We start from the raw sequence: 19,832 nt of genomic DNA, 5'->3' as shown, positions 1-19,832 counted from the left end.
TAGCAGCATCTGGAGCACTCATTGGTGTTCTAAAGGTGGCTGGTGTACTTGACCCACTTATTAAAAAAAAACCTAAGCATACAATAAAAAACACTTCTCCTTGTCCAATGCCATCCACAGAAATACTTCTGTTGTAGAAGAGAGATACTCTTCCACTTAAATATCTGTAAAAGCTAATGCACGCCTCCACTGAAGTAGATAGAAGAGAACTCTGAGCAGGCACTTTTGCACAACTGTCTTTGGTGGAGAGTGCTGGTCACACTGTTTCCTGCTCACTGCTCTGCTTCTTGCTGCTCTGGGGTGGAGTGAGAACCCCAGATGGGGGAGGAGAAATCCTATTTTGTTCAGACAGTATGGCTTTTTTTGCTTGGGCTTTGTCCTGTTGATAAGAATAGAAATGAGAACTGTTAAAGTGGAACAAAATATCCTTCATTTCACTTACTATATGCTTTTTCTATGGAGGTAAGCAAAGGGGGGAAGATAGTTTAAAAAACAACCTAAAAGCCTATGATTTTCATGATACTGAGACACAGCATCTATGGACGGATTTTTTTCAAGGTATTTTAAGAATCAGTTTTCCTAGGATCTGGAGCCTGCCTGAAGGAAAGTGAATTAAGCTATTTAGGTTATGTCTGGACAATAAGGACTGAACCAAGAAGCAGTACTGACCAGCAAATCCAAGCTGTTGAAATGGGTCTGAATGTTGTGGGCATCTTCAACAGCAACTCCTCTGAAGTGCTTTAGTTTGGAACTTCCTGTCTCCCTTATAACCATGGCAAATGGAACCATCCACTTGACACACTTCTCTATATCACACCATTGATACCCTGCAATGAAAAATCATGGGCTCAATTTGAGGCTGACAGTTGGTTTCTAAGTTTAATACTCCTCAGTTACAAGGGAACTTATTGGAAAGCCAAAGTACCTGAAACCTTTTGCATCAATTCAGACGAAGAGAAATGATACAAGGCAGAAGCAGCAAGTACGCCGTAGGGAAATTCTAAGCAGCCAACATCTAGGACGCAGAGATCTAAAAGCTATGGAGAAGAAAAAACACTGAAACAGCCATACACATCGCTTCTGCAGTCCCTCACTCTAGCTGAGGGATCAGGAGCCCTAGGAGGCAACAGAGCTACTTACCTCTGCGATCTGTATAAAGACTTGCTGGGGATACTGTGGCAGTAACACTTCATATACATCATTTAGATACGCAACCTGCATGTATACATTCAGCCAGGACACAATGGTCAGGGGACTTAGACGCCACTTAAGGGCCTAAAGGAAAATAGGAAGAGATCAATTATTGTACAAAGTTCAAGATGCAGCCATGTTCCATACCACAATGTGTCTGGCCAGAGAAGTCCTACCAGATGTCCTCATTTTTCATACGGGAAAGACACTATGTACACACTTAAAAAATCAACTAAGAAAATTAACTTGTAACCTACCTTCATAATCACTAATTCCATGGTAAGAATTTCATCTCCTGAACAAGCCCCATCTGTAACATAAGCAAACTGGTGCAACTTTGGAGGATAGATTTCCTAAAAGGGAATTGAAGTGCACCATTAGCAAAGCCTAATCTCTAAGTTTCAACTTATGTATACCTAAAAATTATCCTTTTTTAGTACCCTAACATGGAATGAAGATACACTGATAGGACCAATACAGGAATTATTTCAGCAGTTCAAAATGTGAAGTTAGTTGTAAAAGAAATGAAACTCTCACCCCTACCAAATAAAGAAATAAATGAGAGGTAGAACTGTACTCATTTTTCAAATTTTCACCTTTTCAACATCTTTAACATGTATGAAGTTGGGTTCATACACTCTTCTATAATCACACCAAAATTTTAACCTTAGTTCAAAGTTCAAAAATTTTTTTTGCTTATGTAACTACATTAACCTAAATGTTCTATTCATTTCCCCCTCCTCTCTCTTCTTCATTAGTTCCCAGCTTTTTCTGTGTCTTTAACTTTAGAAGACCTCATATTAAAAATACTTAGGCTATGCATTGGACACATAACTGACTTCATCCCTTAATCTCAGTGGAACTCAATGAACAGTATATGTAACAAATATTTGAAAAATTATTTACCTCAAGTTTGGCAGCAATAAATAAAGCTGAAATCCCAATGAGCTGTAAAAGTGTTTTTACAATATTTTCTTGTGATGCCATATACCGATCAAAGAAATCCTGTGCCAAGTAAAATGTCTCCCTGTGAAGTTTATAGACTTCACATACCTGAAAAAAATATTAAGTAAGTTTTAAGATGGTTACTTGGGGGTGGGGAATAAATCTTATCTCAAGTTTTGGTGAAAGACAATATAATCAAAGCAAAAGCCAGGTATGGTGATGCACACTTAAAATCCCAGTACTTGTGAGGCTAAAACAGGATGATCGCAGGTTTGAGGACAGCCTCAGCAAGTAATGAGACTCTCATCAACCTAGCAAGATCCTGTTTCAAATTATAAATAAAATAGGGCTGGGGGTGTAGCTCAGAGGTAGAATGCCTCTGGGTTCAATCTCCAATACTACCCTCTCGAATAATATTAATAATCAAAGCAATAAATAACTTTGCTTTCCTGAAGGGAGTTACCTTGCTGGTTCCTAAGCATGTGTACAGTGACAAATTGGATATAAAGACTACGTATTCTGTGACCTATATAATAGTAAGAGCAAATGTTCATAGGACAGGGAAGGAAGATAGGTTCCCATTTGGGCACTGGCTTAGACAAACCCATTTATTTCAGGTATCTCAGATTAAAAAATTAGGACAATACCTGTCCTGTCTACATCCCAGGACTGCTAGAGGATCTGGTGAAATAAGTATACATGATGGGTTAAAAAGAACCAAGAAATGCCAGGCATGGTGGTACATTCTTGTAATCCCAGTACTTGGGAGACTGAGGAGGATCACAGGTTCACAGCCAGGCCCAGCAACTTATTGAGACCGTGTTAATTTTTATTTATTTATTTTTATTTTTTTGGTGGTACTGGGGTTCCTAGAAGCCCTTCTACCTCCGGGCTACACTCCCAGACCTAGTTTTACATTTTTATTTGGAAACAGGGTCTCCTAAGCTAGTGCGCGTGGCTGGCTTCGAACCTGCGCGATCTTCCTGTCTCTGCCTCCCAAGCCTGGGGATTACAAGTGTGCGCCACCATGCCCAGCGTGAGACCTTGTTTAAAAAAAAAAAAATTGGGCTGGGGGTATAGCTGAGGCGTAGAATAAATATCTCTGGGTTTAATCTCTAGTACCACAAAAATAAAAAAAGACCATGAAAATATTAGTTCCCTATTCATTACCATCATCAAATGTCTGATGATGCACATACAACTGTAATACCACCACTACCACTCCTCAAAATGGCAATCTCATGTAAGTACAACTAACATGTAGAAAAGAAGCCACAGCAACAGAGAATTTTGTATGTTGCCTTTTCCCATCAATCACTGGATTCTAAAGTCCATGTTAAGCCATATATAAAAACATTCCTTTATAATATAATTACATTATACAAAACAGAACCTTTCTGTCAATTTTTTTTTTTTTTTTTTGAGGGAGGGAGGTTTGCTGGGGATTGAACCTAGGGCCTTGTGCATGCCAGGCAAGCATTTTACAAATGGGCTATCCCCCCAGCCTTCCATCACAACATTTTTATGAGTTGAAGCCTAAAAGACTAGGACATATTACATCCAATGCTTCAAGAAATTATAAAACACTGCAAAAAGCACACACGGTTTTGTGACAAAGTCTGTGATACATGGTGGGTCAACGGTATGCAACTGCAAGTTTGTACTTTGAAAGCAAGGCTGCTAAAGAATTTAGCACAAAAAAAATTGACATTTTTAGGAACTAATGAAGAAACACAAATTAAGAACAATAAAAACTTCATATACATCATTTTTAATCTATATAAACTCTATAAGGAAAATACTGCTAGAAAATATAGATGAGCCGGGTGTGGTGGTGCACGCTTGTAATCCCCGCGCTTGGGAGGCGGAGACAGGAGGATCACGCAGGTTTGAAGCCAGCCATGCTGGCTTAAGAGACCCTGTTTCCAAATAAAAATATAATAGGTCTGGGAGCATAGCTCAGAGGTAGAAGGGCTTCCAGGAACCCCAGTACCACACACAAATAAAAAAAAAAAAGAAAGAAAGAAAAAAGAAAATATAGATGAGAAAACTGAGACTCAATGTTAAGTGACTTGCCTGACTTGAGCACCTAGCTGGTAAGTGGCAACAGGGAATTTGTGTGTGCATAGTTCTGGGGATGAAAACCAGATGCATTCTACTTTTGAACTACACTCCCAGCCCGATTTTATTTCTTATTTGGGAATATGGTCTCACTAGGCTGATGAGAATCTCACTACTTGATGAAGTTGTCCTCGAACCTATAATCCTCCTATTTCAGGCTCCTAAGTACTAGGATTACAGGAGTGCAAAACCTCCCAGCTAGCAACAGGGAATTTGATTCTAGGACCAGTAGAGCTAGGCAATGTTGATTTTCCAAAGGGTACATAGTACACAGTGTTAACACATTTATAGGGATAGTTAGAGACAGCTGACTTCTGCCATGTTCACAATGTGGAATCATCTGAGATGGTCCTTCCACTTCTCTGAAGAAAAACCCACTTCTCATCTACCCAAATCTTAAGAGTATCCATGAAACCTCCCTTAAGCAAAGTATTTTAAGTTCCTTATAGTCCATCCCAGTAAGAGTTGCACTGCTGATAAAATTTTACATTTTATGTTTAATAATTATTTTGTTAATTTGTTATGCTTGTTCTTTTGACTAACTGTTGCAAAGAATGACAGTGTGATCAATAAAAGATTGGGACAATACAGTTTGTTGGGATATCATTTGGTGAGAAAAGGGAAATGGACTTCAGGAATTTAAAAGGGAACAATGTAATATCTGACTACTAAAGATAAGCTTGGTTATATTTTTATAAGTGGCTATCAAATAGCTGATATTTGAATCCCAACTGATATATTAAAAAACAATTTAGCCGGGCGTGGTGGCGCACGCTTGTTATCCCTGTGCTTGGGAGGTGGAGACAGGAGGATTGCACAGGTTCGAAGCCAGCCTTGCTGGCTTAAGAGACCCTGTTTCCAAATAAAATATAAAAATAGGTCTGGGAGTGTAGCCTGGAGGTAGAAGGGTTCCATCCCCAGTACCCCCCCCCACACACACAAAATTAATGAACAAAGCTTAATTACCAATATTTACTATTTTCTAGAAAATACAATCTATTTAAACTTTGATGGAAAAAAATTGGATGTCAACATTATATTACCTAAGGTATAAAGAGATCTTAGAAATTATTTAAGAATGATCGCAGGTTCAAGGCCAGTCTCAGCAATTTAGTGAGGCCCCCAGCAATTTAAGAGAGATCCTGTTTCAAAGTAAAAAATAAAATAGGGCTAGGGTTGTAGCTCAGAGGTAGATTGGCCCTGGTTTCAGTCTTCAGTAGCCTCCCCCCCAAAAAAAATGCAGGTAAAAAAAGTTACAAAGACCACCACAATAAATATACTGTGCAGCTTCTGAGATAAGTGTGTCAGCAGAATCAAATATATAGTTATCTTTTTTTTTGGGTGGTGGTACTGGGGATGAAACCCAGGAGCCTTCTACCTCTGGGCTAAACTCCCAGACCTATTTTATATTTTATTTGGAAACAGGGCCTCTTAAACTAGCTGAGGTTGGCTTCAAACCTGCACGATCCTCCTTGTCTCAGCCTCCCAAGTGCAGGGATTACAAGCTGCGCCACCATGCCCGGCTATACAGATATCTCAACAGCATAAAAGGATCTAGAAATGGCCAGTGATTTCAGTAAGTGAGAAGACGTGAGCTCACCTCCATTAACCAATCCAGAAGAATCGCTCGCATTTTAGGCTGCAGAAGAGGATGTCGCTGCAAAAAGTGCGTGTCCCTCAAGTATGTCTTTTCCTTGTTTAACATGATTTTCCAAACTTCTTCTCTATTTGCCCAGCTAGAGAAGAAACAACAAAACACAGCACAGGTGTCAGTATGCATCCATACTAATGAGGACTGAGAAGATGGAGTAAGAGATCCAGAAACGCACGGCAAAGTCAACACTTACTTCAGAACTGGAAGTGGTGAGGCTCTGGATGGTGTTAATCTCTGGGGTGCAAATGTAGGATTTGGGTATATCAGCTCATCCTCTTCTTTGTCAGGTGTGGGGATCAAGGAGCAGGGGTTTGCACATACTGTATCATTGTCCCAAGGCTGTAAATGAAAAGCACATTATAAATAAAATGTTTGCTATAATTCAGCTATTTTTACATTAATTGATTTATAGATTAGCTAGTACTTCAAAAAATATCTTAATACTGAAGAGTAAATCTCCAGGCCAAAATTATGATGGAGATGGCACGGATAACTAAATGCCACAGACAATGACTCCAAGCTTTCAATTCATTTCTGTCATAAGCTTAGAAGTCTATTTAGTAAACTCCCAAGGAAAATAGGCAATCAGTAGCATCATCCTCTGCACTATCATCTTCACATCACTTCATCTACCAGGCATGGTGGTGCACGCCTATAATCCCAGTAAGTGGGCAGCTGAGACAGAAGTTCAAGGACAGCCTCAGCAAGTGAGATTCTCATCAACCTAGCAAGACCCTGTTTCAAAAATAAAAAGTAAGGCTGGGAGTGTAACTCAGAGGTAGAATGCCCCTTGGTTCAATTCCTAGTAAAACAAAACAAAACAAAACAAAATGCCGGGCATGGTGGCGCACGCTTGTAATCCCCGCACTTGGGAGGCAGAGACAGGAGGATGGCGCAGGTTCAAAGCCAGCCGTGCTGGCTTAAGAGACCCTGTTTCCAAATAAAAAAGTATAAAATAGGTGTTTGGGAGTGTAGCTTGGAGATAGAAGGGCTTCCAGGAACCCCAGTACCACCAAACAAACAAACAAACAAACAAAACCAACCACATATACAAGGTGCTTGAGTAAGCAAAATGGACACAGGAGAGGTAAGATACACATATATTTAAACCAATTCAAGCAATAGTCACAGGTCATACTAAGAAGTACATGGAGATAGAACCTAGATACTTCTGAAGACCTTTGAATCCTACCTGCAGAGCCTTGCGGTCAGACTCAAATATCTGATAAATGAGTATTACTAAAAACTCATAAATATGCTTTTCTCTTTGAAAGATTTCAGAGACAATTTTATTCAGGTTTCAGTATTTGAAAAATTCTAAGGTCATTTTTTCCATTTAGAATAGTTTCTGTTTAAGCTACTATTTACCATTCTACTATTTAAAAAAATGTTTTGATTTTTTCCCCCCTGTATTGGGGATGGAACCCAGGGGCATTCTACCTCCGAGCTACACCCCCAGCTTGATTTTTTCTTTCTGTTTTTAAACAGGGTCTCACTAACTTGCAGAGACCTCCCTAAGTAGCTGATACTGTCCTAGAACCTGCGATCCTCCTGTCTCAGCCTCCCAAGTACTGGAATTTCAAGCATGCACCACTATGGCCGGCTCTATGTTTTGATTTTTAAAGATATAAAATAGTGATTAAAGATGTTAAAGCAGGTAGCAATCCTGCTAGCATGAAAACTCAGAGCCTGAGACACTTGTTTTCTTTAAAGCAGAGAGTCATTAATATTGACTAGAAAATAGAACAAACACAACTGGAATGACTGAATGAACATGGAAACTAGCTCTATGTGCTCCTTCCATGGATGCCATAGTACAGGCCATCTTTAGAAGAAGCCCAAATGCTTTGTCTAGTGAGAAGGGCAAAGCTGGATAAAACTCTTCATTCAATGTACAAAGAATTGGGCATGCAAATTATCTATGACAGCTCTGCCAACAGCTGTGTGAGAAAGGCAACTTCCTTTCAGTTCTAGTATCATGTGCTGGTTGCATTTCCTTGACTCAAGAAGGTTCACGTTACAACTGCTCAAAGTTGCTCTTCATTCAAGATGAATGAATTTTAGTCTTGAAGCTGGGTGTTACCCTCCAAGACCAGATGGTTGGCACTTCTGACACCAGGTTGGTGGAGATAACTATCTGGTAGAGTTCCCAAATTAGGTGAACAACAAGCAGACAAATGGTTTCCAAAGCTGGCCTTCTTAGAGGCCAGTGGAGGAGGCAGAATAATTAAACCTTGACCATATACCGAGTTTCAGAGGAAGCAAGATCTGACTTCATTTAGAAGGAACAGGATAAAAGCAAGAGACCTCTAACTCCTTAGGCCACTTTTTTTTTTTCTTTACGCAAAATTTTCTGAGAAGTAACTTACAATTTAGAATTTGCTTCCAACAAAAAATGAGGTCTCATTTGAAAATTAAGTAGCAAAATGGACATGTGAAATAGATTTTAGGTAAAAGGGCATTCTTTTAATTAATAATAGTCTAAGAATCATGAAAGGTTCCACGTGGTTTTGACAAAGCAGCTACATAACTTTAGCATGATGGCTCCTACTAGCTCAAAGTCGTTATACTGGGCTTAACTATGAATAATTCCAGAGAAAATTTTGTGTAATAGGCAAAAGAGTTCTGTTGTAGCCCCAGATTCTATGCTTTCTTCACAGAGAAAGAACAAAGACACTGCTCCATAAATGGCTAATTTTCAAAGTTACTTATTCTATACATCGATGTGCAAAAACCTATTGTCATTAATCTCTGGACAACCATGAAAATGCCTCTCTTGGGAAAAAATATGGCTACTCATGTAGCACAGCTACCACCTCTCTGCCATACAGAGCTACAGTCCTGTCTCAGGTACCCTAAACACTGCTTGGTTAGCCTTAAGAATAGAAACGAGTCTAAAACTCCAAGGAGCCACTATGGACACCACTGCTTCATCCTCATTTGGAAATTTCTATTCAAAACACAACTGGGAAAATATTTTTGAATTTCACCAAGCAGGGATTCATTTTATAATACCCACAAATGTTAACTTAATTGAGCTAAAGCTTTTTTTTTATCTTAAGAGAAACACACACACACACGGGATATATTGCCTTATTTCCTTTCTTGCAATGAAGTATTTTTTCTACCAGAGAAGGAAATCAACTCTTTGTTAAATATTCAGTGAGTTCTCTCCCCAAATGCTAAGTAAGAGTCTTATGTGTGGTGACAACTTCTATTGCAAACAATATTCTTCACTCTTCCACAGATGCCATGGCTATTGCTTGCTGTTCTCCAAAATGATGTGCTATCCATTGCTAACCTAGTTGGGACCACTGCACTCAGGTCAAATACTATTTCTGCTCAACTTTTATCTGTGATAGAGGCACAAGGCCTGACCAGCTAGTTTAGATAGGCTGCTTCCCCTACTGCAGCCCTAACTATAGTCTCCAGCCATCTCTGGAGGTAAACAGATAATACAAATTCTCCATGAGCTCCTGATGTTTATAATGATATCACGCTGCATACAGCATATTTGGCCGGAACGCTGTAAGGAGGGACAAGAGAAATGTAGTCAATAAGAAAATGTGTTGAGACACACATATCATTACACAGAATGTTCCACTGATACTCTTGCTGAGGCCAAGTTAAGCCCAGATAGAAATGACCCATGATGGGTTAGAGAACTCTCAGGGCCATAAGGAGGAGAAAAGTTTGAAATCTGACTGAAAGGGGATGAGAAATTCTAAAGCACCATGACAAAGAAAACACAGGTATGGATGGGGAGCAGTGGATACTTATAGGAGCTATTATCCTCCCCCAACTAGCCATTAGAGACAAAGTTGTAGGCCCAACTCTGCCCCTAGCTTGCTTGCACAGGACTTAGGGTTGTTTTCTCATTCTGAGTTCCAGTTTCTTCATAGGCAAAAAAGGAGGCCTGAGAGGGAGTTATCTGATGTCCACTCTGGTTCTTCTAGGCATCAGCACATAACCTCGGAGGGTGCCAGCCAGGAACACAAGCCCTTCCTGGAATCCCAAGGCTGGCACAGGCCAGTGCACACTGACAGTACTCAGCTGTGTGGACTGTGGCTCTAGTTAGAGAAATTAACTCTAACCATAGTTATTTCAAAGGAGATTTTCCCTATAAAACCCAGCTGGACCCAGGAAAGCAGGAGGCCCTCCATGAAGGCCCAGGAGGAGAGCCACCTACCTGACTGCCACACTGGCCTCTCATAGTCCTGTCAATTTTGGCAATTTCTTCATCTGGATCCTGCAAAAACTAACATAAACCAATCCCCCACCCCCAAGAAAACACCAAATGACCCAAAGACAAAAACACAGAGAGAAAAAAAGGGGGGAAATTGGTTAGGTTATGAGCACCATTTCTGCCAAAGGGGGCCCCACACACTAACCCCCATCAAAAGATATGCCGGCAGACCCAAATCTGGTACCCAGGTAAGATAAAGGGTGGGGAGACTCCTTCCCAATCTGTCCCCTTTGTACTCACAACAGCCACATTTGCCTTCCTTTTCCTGGAGCGAACGGAGAAGTCGGTGCCAACTTCTTCTTTCATATTGCCCCGTTCCTTAGCATCTCTGCAAGGCCATGGTGGCAAATAAGTATGGGTGAGTATCCCCCAAATCTGTCTTCCCCTCCCCCACTGCTGCACACCCTTCCCCTCCCCGCAGCAGCCAGGCCACTCACCTCTCCTTCCTTTCCCTTGGCATGGCTCAGGACTCGAGATCCGACCTCGGGCCTAGGGGACAAGGCGCGGGCGGCGGGGTGAGGCCGGCGGGCGGGGGGCCGGGACCCGCGGGCCTGACCCGGGTACCCCTCCCCCCTCCCGCGCGGGCGGCGGGAGCCTCTGGGCCGGCCTGGAAAATGGCCGATGGGCCCGGGGGTGGCCTGTCACCCGCGGCCCGCCCGCAACCCGAGATCCCTGATCCGAGCCGGGGGTGGGGATGAGGGTCAGACGCCCCCGAGCTCCCCCCCCCCCGTCCCCTCGCCTCCCTCGGGCCGGGCTGCCTCGGTCTCCCCTTCAGCATCCTCTTCCACACCTCCCCGCCACCCGCCTCGGGCCACCCTGGGGGGCGCACGCACGCCGCCTCGGGACCCCGAGCGCCGGCCCCCGGCCTCGCCCCACCCCCACCCCGGCCGGCCCGGGACTCCGAGTCCTCGCAGCCCGCGGCGTCCGTGCCCGCGGCTCGCGGCGGGCCTTACCGAAGCCGTCTCCGCGGCAGGCAGGCGCGCACGAGCCGAGGCGGGAGCCGGAGGCGAGCGGGAAGCCGGAGGCGGGAGCGGCGGGCCGAGCGCGCGGCGGTGGCGGGATCCGCGCCTGCCCCCTACACCGCGCTGGCGGCCGAGCCGGCTGCTCCTGCGCCCGGCTTAGAGCGGGACATTTAAAAATCCCTGCGCGCGGAACCGGCCCCGGCCCGCCCTCGCGCCTCCCCGCCGCCTCCGCCCCGCCCCGCCCCGCCCCGCCGGCCTCCGAGCCCGAGCGGCTGCCCGGGACTGCCCGCCCCGCCGCCGTGCGGGCCCAGGGCTCAGCTGGGGGCGGGGCCAAGTGACAGGGCGGGGCGGGGCCTGCTAGGGGCGGGGCCTGCGCGGCGGGCCGGAGCGGCCGCGCGGCGGAGGCCGGGGGCGGGGCTGCCGGCGGGCGGGACGCGGGAGAAGTCTGGCGCGCGCCGCGGAAGGGCTGTCAGAGGGGCTGTGGAGAGGGCGGAGCGGTGCTGGAGCGGCGGAGAGCCGCGTGGCCCGCGCGGGCGCGAGGTAAACACGGCGGGAGCGAGGCTCGGACCCGGGCTGGGCCTGGCGGGGCCGCGGCTGGAGGGCCGGCCGGCGCCCCTGCCGCGCGCGTGCGCGCTCCGCCCTCCGGACACGTCCTCCCGTCCCTGGAGAGCGGTGTCCCGGGGGCGTGGAAGGCCCCAAGGTCGCAGCACGTGGTGCCTGGGCTGCAGGCTCCGGTGCCTGGCCCTGGCCTCGTGTCCATTCACTTATTAATGGAGTCGTTCATTCATTCAAACTATTTGAGCACCTTTCTCGCGCCCCACCGTACATGCCCCTCCACAAACTCTTCCTTAAGCATCTAAAGGTCTTTTTTTAACACTGGGATGGATCCCTGTGCAACCATCTCTCACTTAAAACTTTTCAGTTGTTTCTCATCAATTTTAGGATCAAATCCACACTCCCTATCCTGGCCTACTAGGCTCCAGTTACACCGTACTGGGCCCCCACCCCCAGTGACTAGGGGACCTAGCCTTCAACCCTGCCTCCACCCTCTGTTTTCTTAGCCCGGGATCTTGAAATTTGATACCCCTGCCTCTGGCCCTTTTGAGCTGCACATCCTAAGAATTGGAAGCCGGGCGTGGTGGCTCAGGCTTGTAATCCCCGCGCCTGGGTGGCAGAGACAGGAGGATCGCTCAGGTTCGAAGCCAGCCGCTCCACATAAAAAAGTATAAAAATAGATCTGGGAGTGTAGTCGGAGGTAGAAGGTCTTCCAGGCGTGATCCTCCTGTCTCCCTCCGCCTCCCAAGCGTGGGGATTACAAGGGTGTGCCACCACACCTGGCATGGTTTAAGCCTTTCAAGTCATCTCAGTTAAACTTCACAATAATCCTATCATGTTGATACCACGATTGCCATTTCATAGATGGCAACTATCTGCTCCCTAGAGTCATTGTGAGGATTAAGTGAGATAATGCAGATGAACCAGTACAATATCTCTCCCACAATAAATGCTCAATACATGAAATATTGTTACTATGATAAACAAGACACTTTAATAGTTATAAATCCTACCTAGAGCAGTTCCAAATGCTAGTTGGCATGTTCTTCAACAATAATTTTTTTTATTCATTCAGTGGAATACTATACAACAATAAGAAGCACAAAACCCTGGAACACACAAGCAACATAAATGAATCTCATAGACATAATGCTGAGCAGAAGAAGTCAGACATGTATTTGAACTTTTCATTTATTTGAAGTTTAATAAAAGGAAAATTGGTCTAGGGATTTAGGTCAGTGGTAGAACATATGCTTAGCATGCACAAGGCCCTGGGTTTAATCTCAACCACCACAGGACAAAAAAAAAAAAAAAAGGAAAGTGATAGTAAATAGTGAGGGGAATAACCAGGAGGGGAATAAGGGAGACTTCAGGGTACTAGACATGTTTTATTCTTAATCTGAGTAGCGGTTACATGGCCATATACTTACTCATAAAGTCATTGAACTATACATATGATACTTTACTGAGGGTATCTTGCACAGATAGTCCCTGAATTACTATGGTTTAACTTATGGTCTTTTGACAGTATGATCATTCTGTTTTTTAACCTCAGTATAATATTTAGTAACTTATAAAAGCAGGGTGTGGGGGTGCACACCTGTAATCCCAGGACTTGGGAGGCTGAGATAGGAGTTTGCAGGTTCGAAGCCAACTTCTAGAAGTTGTGCAACTCAAAATCCTCAGTAACTTAGTGAGCTCCTGTTTCAAAAAAAAAAAAAAAAGAAGGGGGAACTAGGAATATGGCTTAGAGGTAGGATGTTCCTGGGTTCAATCCCCAGTACCAAAAATTTTATAAAAATAACTTATATGCGATATTAAACATTTTATTACAAAAGCGGCTTTGTGTTTGATAATTTTGCCCAACTTTAGAGTAATGTGTTAGGTAATCTAGGCTAAGTTATAATGTTTGTTAGATTAGGTATATAGGTGTATTAAATGCATTTTCAATGTACAAAGGGTTTTTTGTAACCCTGTCAATGTGTATTTGGGGTACTGGGGATTAAATCCAGGAACATTCTACTACTGAGTTACACCTCAGCCCTTTTTACTTTTTATTTTGAGACGGGGCCTTACTAAGTTGCCAGGCTAGCTTCAAACCTGCAATCCTCCTGTCTCAGCCTCCCAAGTACTGATATTACAGGCATGTGCCAGCAAGCCTGGATCAAGGAGCACTATACTTCAATTAAAAAATAAAATAATAATTGTAAGATATCAGAGCAAAGCAATCCATAATACATGCTCATTTGGGAGCTTCTAGTCTAGAAAGGAGGGAGTCACACAGGCTGTCAGTTGCTATACAGTGTGATAAAGGCTGGGATGAGAAAATTCTGGGGCCTGTGATTTTATGCCAGGAGGGATTCCCTAGCCTTGAATACCAAGAAGGCTGAGTGGAGGAAGAAGCATCTAAGCCAGAAGGGTGAATTAATTGCCCAAGACAGTGGAAAGAGCCTGCACAACAGCTTGAGGTCTCACCCTCAAGAGTCCAGAGTATTTATGCATTTGCTCAGCCTTGGAGGAAACAAACACTGGATTGCATCAGGGTTGGTAAACTAGCTGCTGGGTAGACAGGGCAGCCCCTCCCCTCTGCCATGAGTCTTTTAGAAAGTTCCTCTCTGTTCTTCAATGCTCCCATCTGTAAAATGGGTATAAATCTAATTGTGCTAACCTCATAGGGAGGTTAGCTGTGAGGAGTAAATGTATTAAAACCCACAGTGCACTTGCAACAGTACCTGGCACATGGTAAGTACTCAATAGGTATTAATTATTATTCATAAGGAGCTGGGACCCTTGCTTAACTTCACATGTAATCCAGGCCCTGAGGAATGCAGGAGCCCTCAGGATATAAAAGTTAAGGAGAAGATCATGAGGATTGGAAAGGGAAACTTCTCCCCAGATAGGATTCTTTAACATGAGATCCCTGGACAGGCTTCTGATACCCAGAAAATTGCTGACTGACAGTATAGGCCTATCAGTGGGCCAGTGTGCACTTTAGTGGGCAGCTGTTATAAAACATTTGCCAGCTCTTTAAAAGCATATTAACAGCTGCATGTGGTGGCGCATGTCTATAATCCCAGTACTTGGGAGGTTGAGACAGGAGGATCACAAGTTTGAGGCCAGCCTCAGCAACTTAGAAAGACTCTCTTTCAAAAAAAAAAAATATAAATAGAAATGGGAGTGTAGCTCAGAGGTAGAATGCCTTTGGGTTCAATCTCCAGGACCACCAAAATAAATAAATAAATAAATAAAAATAAAAATAAAGAAAAAGTAAAAAGAAGCGTAACAAACTTGGACGCCTTGCTGCAGAGAAGGTGAATCTGGTAGGTGAGGGCTATGACTGAGGCTTTGCTGTGAGCAGCCTGGAGGAGCCGAAGGAGGAGCTACACTTAGGAATCCTAGAAGAGGGGCCAGTGAGAACTGCGAGGTGAGGACCAGGTAGGAGGAACAGGACCAGGCTGTCAATCAGAGTAACTGCAGCTCCACACTGGGGACCCTGAGTGTGGGAAAGCCCCAGAGGCTTGGCTCCTATCCTCCCTCAGCCCTGGAAACCTGTCTGCAAGAGTTTGCCAGGCCAGCCAAATTCATGCTCCCTGAGCCTCGGTTACTGTTGATATGATATTGTGTTCACAGTGCTGTGTATGGGCTATAAAACCAGCGGGTGTTTCTAACTCTGGCCTAGCCCCCTCTTACACTGGAGAGCAAATTCAGTCAACATTTCTTTAAACTAGAAATTTAAATTAGAAATTTCAATGGAAATTGAAATTGACCTTTAAGTTTAGGTAGCTGACATCTGTGGATTCTGTGCCAAACTCGGGATTGCAAGGAACAGAGACTAATTTGCAGACACTTCAGGAAGTGGGAGTGTATAACCAGGTTGGGAGTGTGTGGGGAGGAGGATGGGGAGGTGGATATACAGCAACAAGCTACCCCCTCTGCATGAGCAAAGGCACAAGAGTGCTTTGTTCTGTGTTGGACTTCCATATCCCAGCTTTAATTTAAATCTCCTCATTTTGGGCTTTCTCAAGACAGGCACAGCTGCAAAACAGAGGAGGGGCTTGGAGAGAGAAGGCTCTGGCAGCTCCCCTTTGGTCAGGGATCAACATTTTTCTCTAAGCACCACCCTCTGTACTTGGATGTGAGAGAGGAACTTGGCCAATCAGAGCTCTGCATTTCTGGATATATGATTGGTTTAGGTATAGTTATATGATCCAAGCTGGGCCAATGACAATCCTCAGGAGTTGCTAGGCTGAATAGAAGTGGGCTTGGAGCCATGAGGCCATCTTGCCACATAAATTGACCTGCTTTAGAGGGAAATTCTTCCTGGAGTGCAGAGTCAGAGGTGCTGGAAGACAGGCTTCTGATCTGATGAGCCTCTGCATCCTATCAAGCCCCAGACTGGAGTAGTAGGAACTTTTTGGATACTGGAACCAATGAATTCTTTTCATGTAATATATTTATTTAGCCAGTTAAAGTTGGATTTCTCAGAACTTAAAACCAAGAGTTTTAGGTGTTATGGGTGAGACAAAAGATGAGAAATAGTCAAACTTTGTCTAGCCTAGAGCAGACTCATTTGTGCTCACCAGTAGCCACCCAATCCCCCCCACCCAGTCATGCAGGCCATTCTCTACAAGGTTTGACACATGTTGTGCAAGTGCCAAGTATGAGCATGATTTGTCTTAATTCCCCCGGAATCCTGATGTCCCTGGCAGCATCCCTTAGTTATCACTTATATCAGTCATGTCAAATCTACTTCCAAGTCAGCCTGGCAGCCTCAGGATGCCTGTGTGGCTGCCCAGGGTCAAGCATCAGTGGGACTTGCTTGTTCCTTACCTCCAGGAACTCCAAAGAACTCCTCATACAAGTTGGAGACAAGTTAGACAAACTGAGCAGAATTTACCCAAAACATCACTGGGCAGAAGTCTCACATGGACGTTGGCAGTCCATAGAGAGTTAGCAGAAATTTGAATTCCTGAGGTATTTTGGCTCATTGAATAGTAGGATAATTTGGCAGCATGGAGCCACATCTGTGCAGAGCAATAGCAGGAGGCTGCCCTCTGTGTGCAGCAGCTTCAGTCCATATCTTTACTCCTCTAGGCATCAACTTAGCCTCTGTGATGGTCTGATTTCGAAACTCCACCTAGGAATTCAGAGCTGACTCAGAGTCTGCATGAAAGGGTCCTGGATGAGGGAGTGTCAGGATAAAAGAAAAAAGGAGAGAAGGAAGAAGACATGAGGAGGGTTTAGGTTCGAAGTATCCCAGGCCTATCAATCAGAACACTCCCCAGAGCCCAGCCCAGGAGCTGGAAAGCCAGATTTGCTAAGTAAATAAATAGATGGATGAATGGATGGGGGCAAAGGTGAGAAGCACAGAAAGCCTTTTCCAAGAGGCAATGATAGGAAGCCTGGGTGCATGGAGCCTAGACTGGAGCACATTCTTTTGTTGGTATTAGGGATGTAAAGAAGATTCCACACTCAAGGCCAGGACTTGTGGTCTCCCACCTCCACCCTCCCTTCTCTGCTCTGTGGGCCTCTCCACCTTTGACCTTTCACTACAATTCTACTTCAGTCTCTCTGTTTGAAAGGAAAACCTTCTATCCCTACCCTAAATGGAGAGCCAGAATCACCAGTTACAAAGAGAAGGAAAGTATCACCATGTTTATATCTAAAGACAGAACTCTATGAGGGAGAGACTCTTGTCTGCCCCAGCCAGGAACATGAGGCCTGATTTCTTTTTGTTAAGAAAAGAAAAGAAAATGACTGTATGATTCCATGTGTAAGAGGTACTTGGAACAGTTATATTCATGTTGTATTCATAGAGTGGAGGATATGAGGACCAGGGGAGTGGAGAGCAGGGAATCACTATTTATTGGCTACAGAGTTTCAGTTGTGTAAGATGAAGGGTTCTGTGGATGAATAGAGATGGTGGAAGCCGGACAATATGAGCAATATAAACATCCTAAATTGTACTTCAAAATGGTGAAGGGAGCCATGTGCCATGGCCTGTAATCCCAGCAACTTGGGAAGCTGAGGTGGGAGGATCACAAGTTCAAGGCCAACCTGGGCAATTTAGCAAAACCTGTCTCAAAAAACTTAAAATGAAGCTGGGCATCGTGGCGCAAGCTTGTAATCCCCGTGCTTGGGAGACTGAGACAGGAGGATCTCAAAGGTTCGAAGCCAGCCTCAGCTACTTAGTGAGGCTCTCAGAAACTTAGTGAGATCCTGTTTCCAAATAAAATATAAAATAGGTCTCTGAGTATAGCCCAGAGGTGGAAAGCCCCTGGGTTCCACCCTCAATATCACACACACACACACACACACACACACACACACACACACGCACACAAAAAAAAAAAAAACACAAAAAACCAAAACTTAAAATGGGCTGGGGATACATAAGAGCACTTGCCTAGCATGCAGGAAGGTCCTGGGTTCAATCTCTAAGTGCCACAACAAACTATCAAACAAAACCCCAGAACAACAATGACAAAAATTAAAAGTAGTGAAGACAGTAAATTTTGTGTTATATATATTTTATGATGATTCTCTAAAAGGAGCTAAGTAGATAGGCATTAAAAGTTCCTCAGCTTCAAACTAAGACTTTTTCCTGGATTTAACCAAACAATTGAATGAGGATTGAAAGTGGAGTAACTCACAATTCAAGCACAGTGAGATGTGATATTATCTGAAACTGATGTATAAAAGTGGGTTCAGTATAAGGGAAAGGCTTGGTAATTGGCAGGGATGTAAAACAGCCAGAGGATGGATGGCAGTTCTGAAGTGAGGGCTTTGGGAGGTTGTCCTGCAGGTGGAGACCCTGGAGTGGTGGCTATTACTGGAGGGTGCCCAGTGAGCCATCTGCTATGCTACAGAGAATTACCCTGACATGGGACTCCTGTGACTTTGGGGAATCACTTTACCTCTGGGCACCTCTGCTGCCTCTTCTGGCCAAGCGTGAGATTGAAGTGAGGTGTGGTGTGGGGCAGCTCTGTGGTGGGTCTGTTGCCCCTTACTTGGGGGAGAGGATGGCTATGTTTCCAGGGTCCAACCTTGGCTCTCATAAGGAGTCCCTTCCTAGGTTTGCTGTCATCGGTTTTCGGTGGGGAAGGTCGGTGGGTTCAGTTTGGAGACAGCTGATCATATTCCCTGCCTCCACGTCCTTCATGATGGATAATAGGGGAATTATTGTGATTGTGCCTCTGTACTGGGCTCAGGAGATGCTTCACGCAGAGTCCGTGCTCATTAAGCAAGACAAATTTTGTCCTAGGAGTGAAGACAACCAGGCCTCCTGCCCTGAAAATGCTCACTGGGTAGAGGAACAAAGGATCCCACCGATCATAACAAAACAGCCAGAACAGTACAGAGGAGGGAAGTACCTAGCAGCAGAATCGCTGATCCTCTTAGAGAGCAGACAGGGGCAGGAAATGACGTCACTGAAATATCTTGGTCAAAGACTTTGCTTTGTTCTTAATGTTTGTATTCCCCTAAAATTGGCATTTGAATTTCTCCACCAAAGACGATAGATAGTGTTAGGAGGTGAGGCTTTTGGGAAGTGACTAGTGCCCCTAAGAGAGAAGCCTGAGAGAGTTCCCTCTCCCTTTTCCAAGTCTGGGCAAGGGTGAAAAGACCAGTGTGTGAAGCAGGGAGTGGGCCCTCCCAGACACTAAGCCTGCCCACATCTCAGTCTTGGACTCCTCAGCCTCCAGAACTGCGGGCAATATGTTTTCTTTTTCTTTTCTTTTCTTTTTTTTTTTTTTTTTTGTGGTACTGGGGGTGGAACCCAGGGGCTTCTCTACCTCCGGGCTATACTCCCAGACCTGTTTTATAGTTTATTTGGAAACAGGGTCTCAGTTACTGAGAGCCTCAGTAGTTGAGGCTGGCTTTGAAACTGTGCGATCCTCCTGTCTCAGCCTCCAAAGTGATGGGATTACAAGCGTGCGCCACCATGCCCGGCTGGCAATATGTTTTCTGATGTTTGTAAGCCTCTAAGTTTATTGTGTTTTGTGATATGATCCTGGATGGACTGAGTTACCAATACCTTCCATATTGCCATCTGAAGGGTACTCCCTAGGTCTGGAACATTGGACATAGAGGCCTACACTCATTTACTTGAAAACACTGCTGCTCTTGGCTCCCATGACAGTAAACCCTTCATGTTCTC

General features: G+C 44.5%; 1 protein-coding gene across 1 annotated transcript; it reads right to left on the bottom strand.

Moving 5' to 3' along the window:
• Positions 1–256: 256 nt before the first annotated feature.
• CCNE1 (cyclin E1) lies at positions 257–10,617 on the bottom strand (the record flags this gene model as incomplete). The annotated part of the gene is made up of 11 exons (XM_080704059.1): positions 257–379; positions 670–827; positions 926–1,037; positions 1,141–1,275; positions 1,449–1,544; positions 2,098–2,244; positions 5,858–5,993; positions 6,105–6,250; positions 10,101–10,169; positions 10,398–10,485; positions 10,595–10,617. The coding sequence occupies 11 exons, from the start codon at positions 10,615–10,617 to the stop codon at positions 257–259; spliced, it is 1,233 nt and encodes a 410-aa protein (XP_080560185.1).
• Positions 10,618–19,832: the final 9,215 nt, after the last annotated feature.

This window comes from Muscardinus avellanarius (genome assembly GCF_963383645.1).
Source record: "Muscardinus avellanarius genome assembly, chromosome: 10".
NCBI lineage: Eukaryota > Metazoa > Chordata > Mammalia > Rodentia > Gliridae > Muscardinus > Muscardinus avellanarius.
Note: the sequence above shows the minus strand (reverse complement) of the source record. Positions and strands in the feature narration are given on the sequence as shown.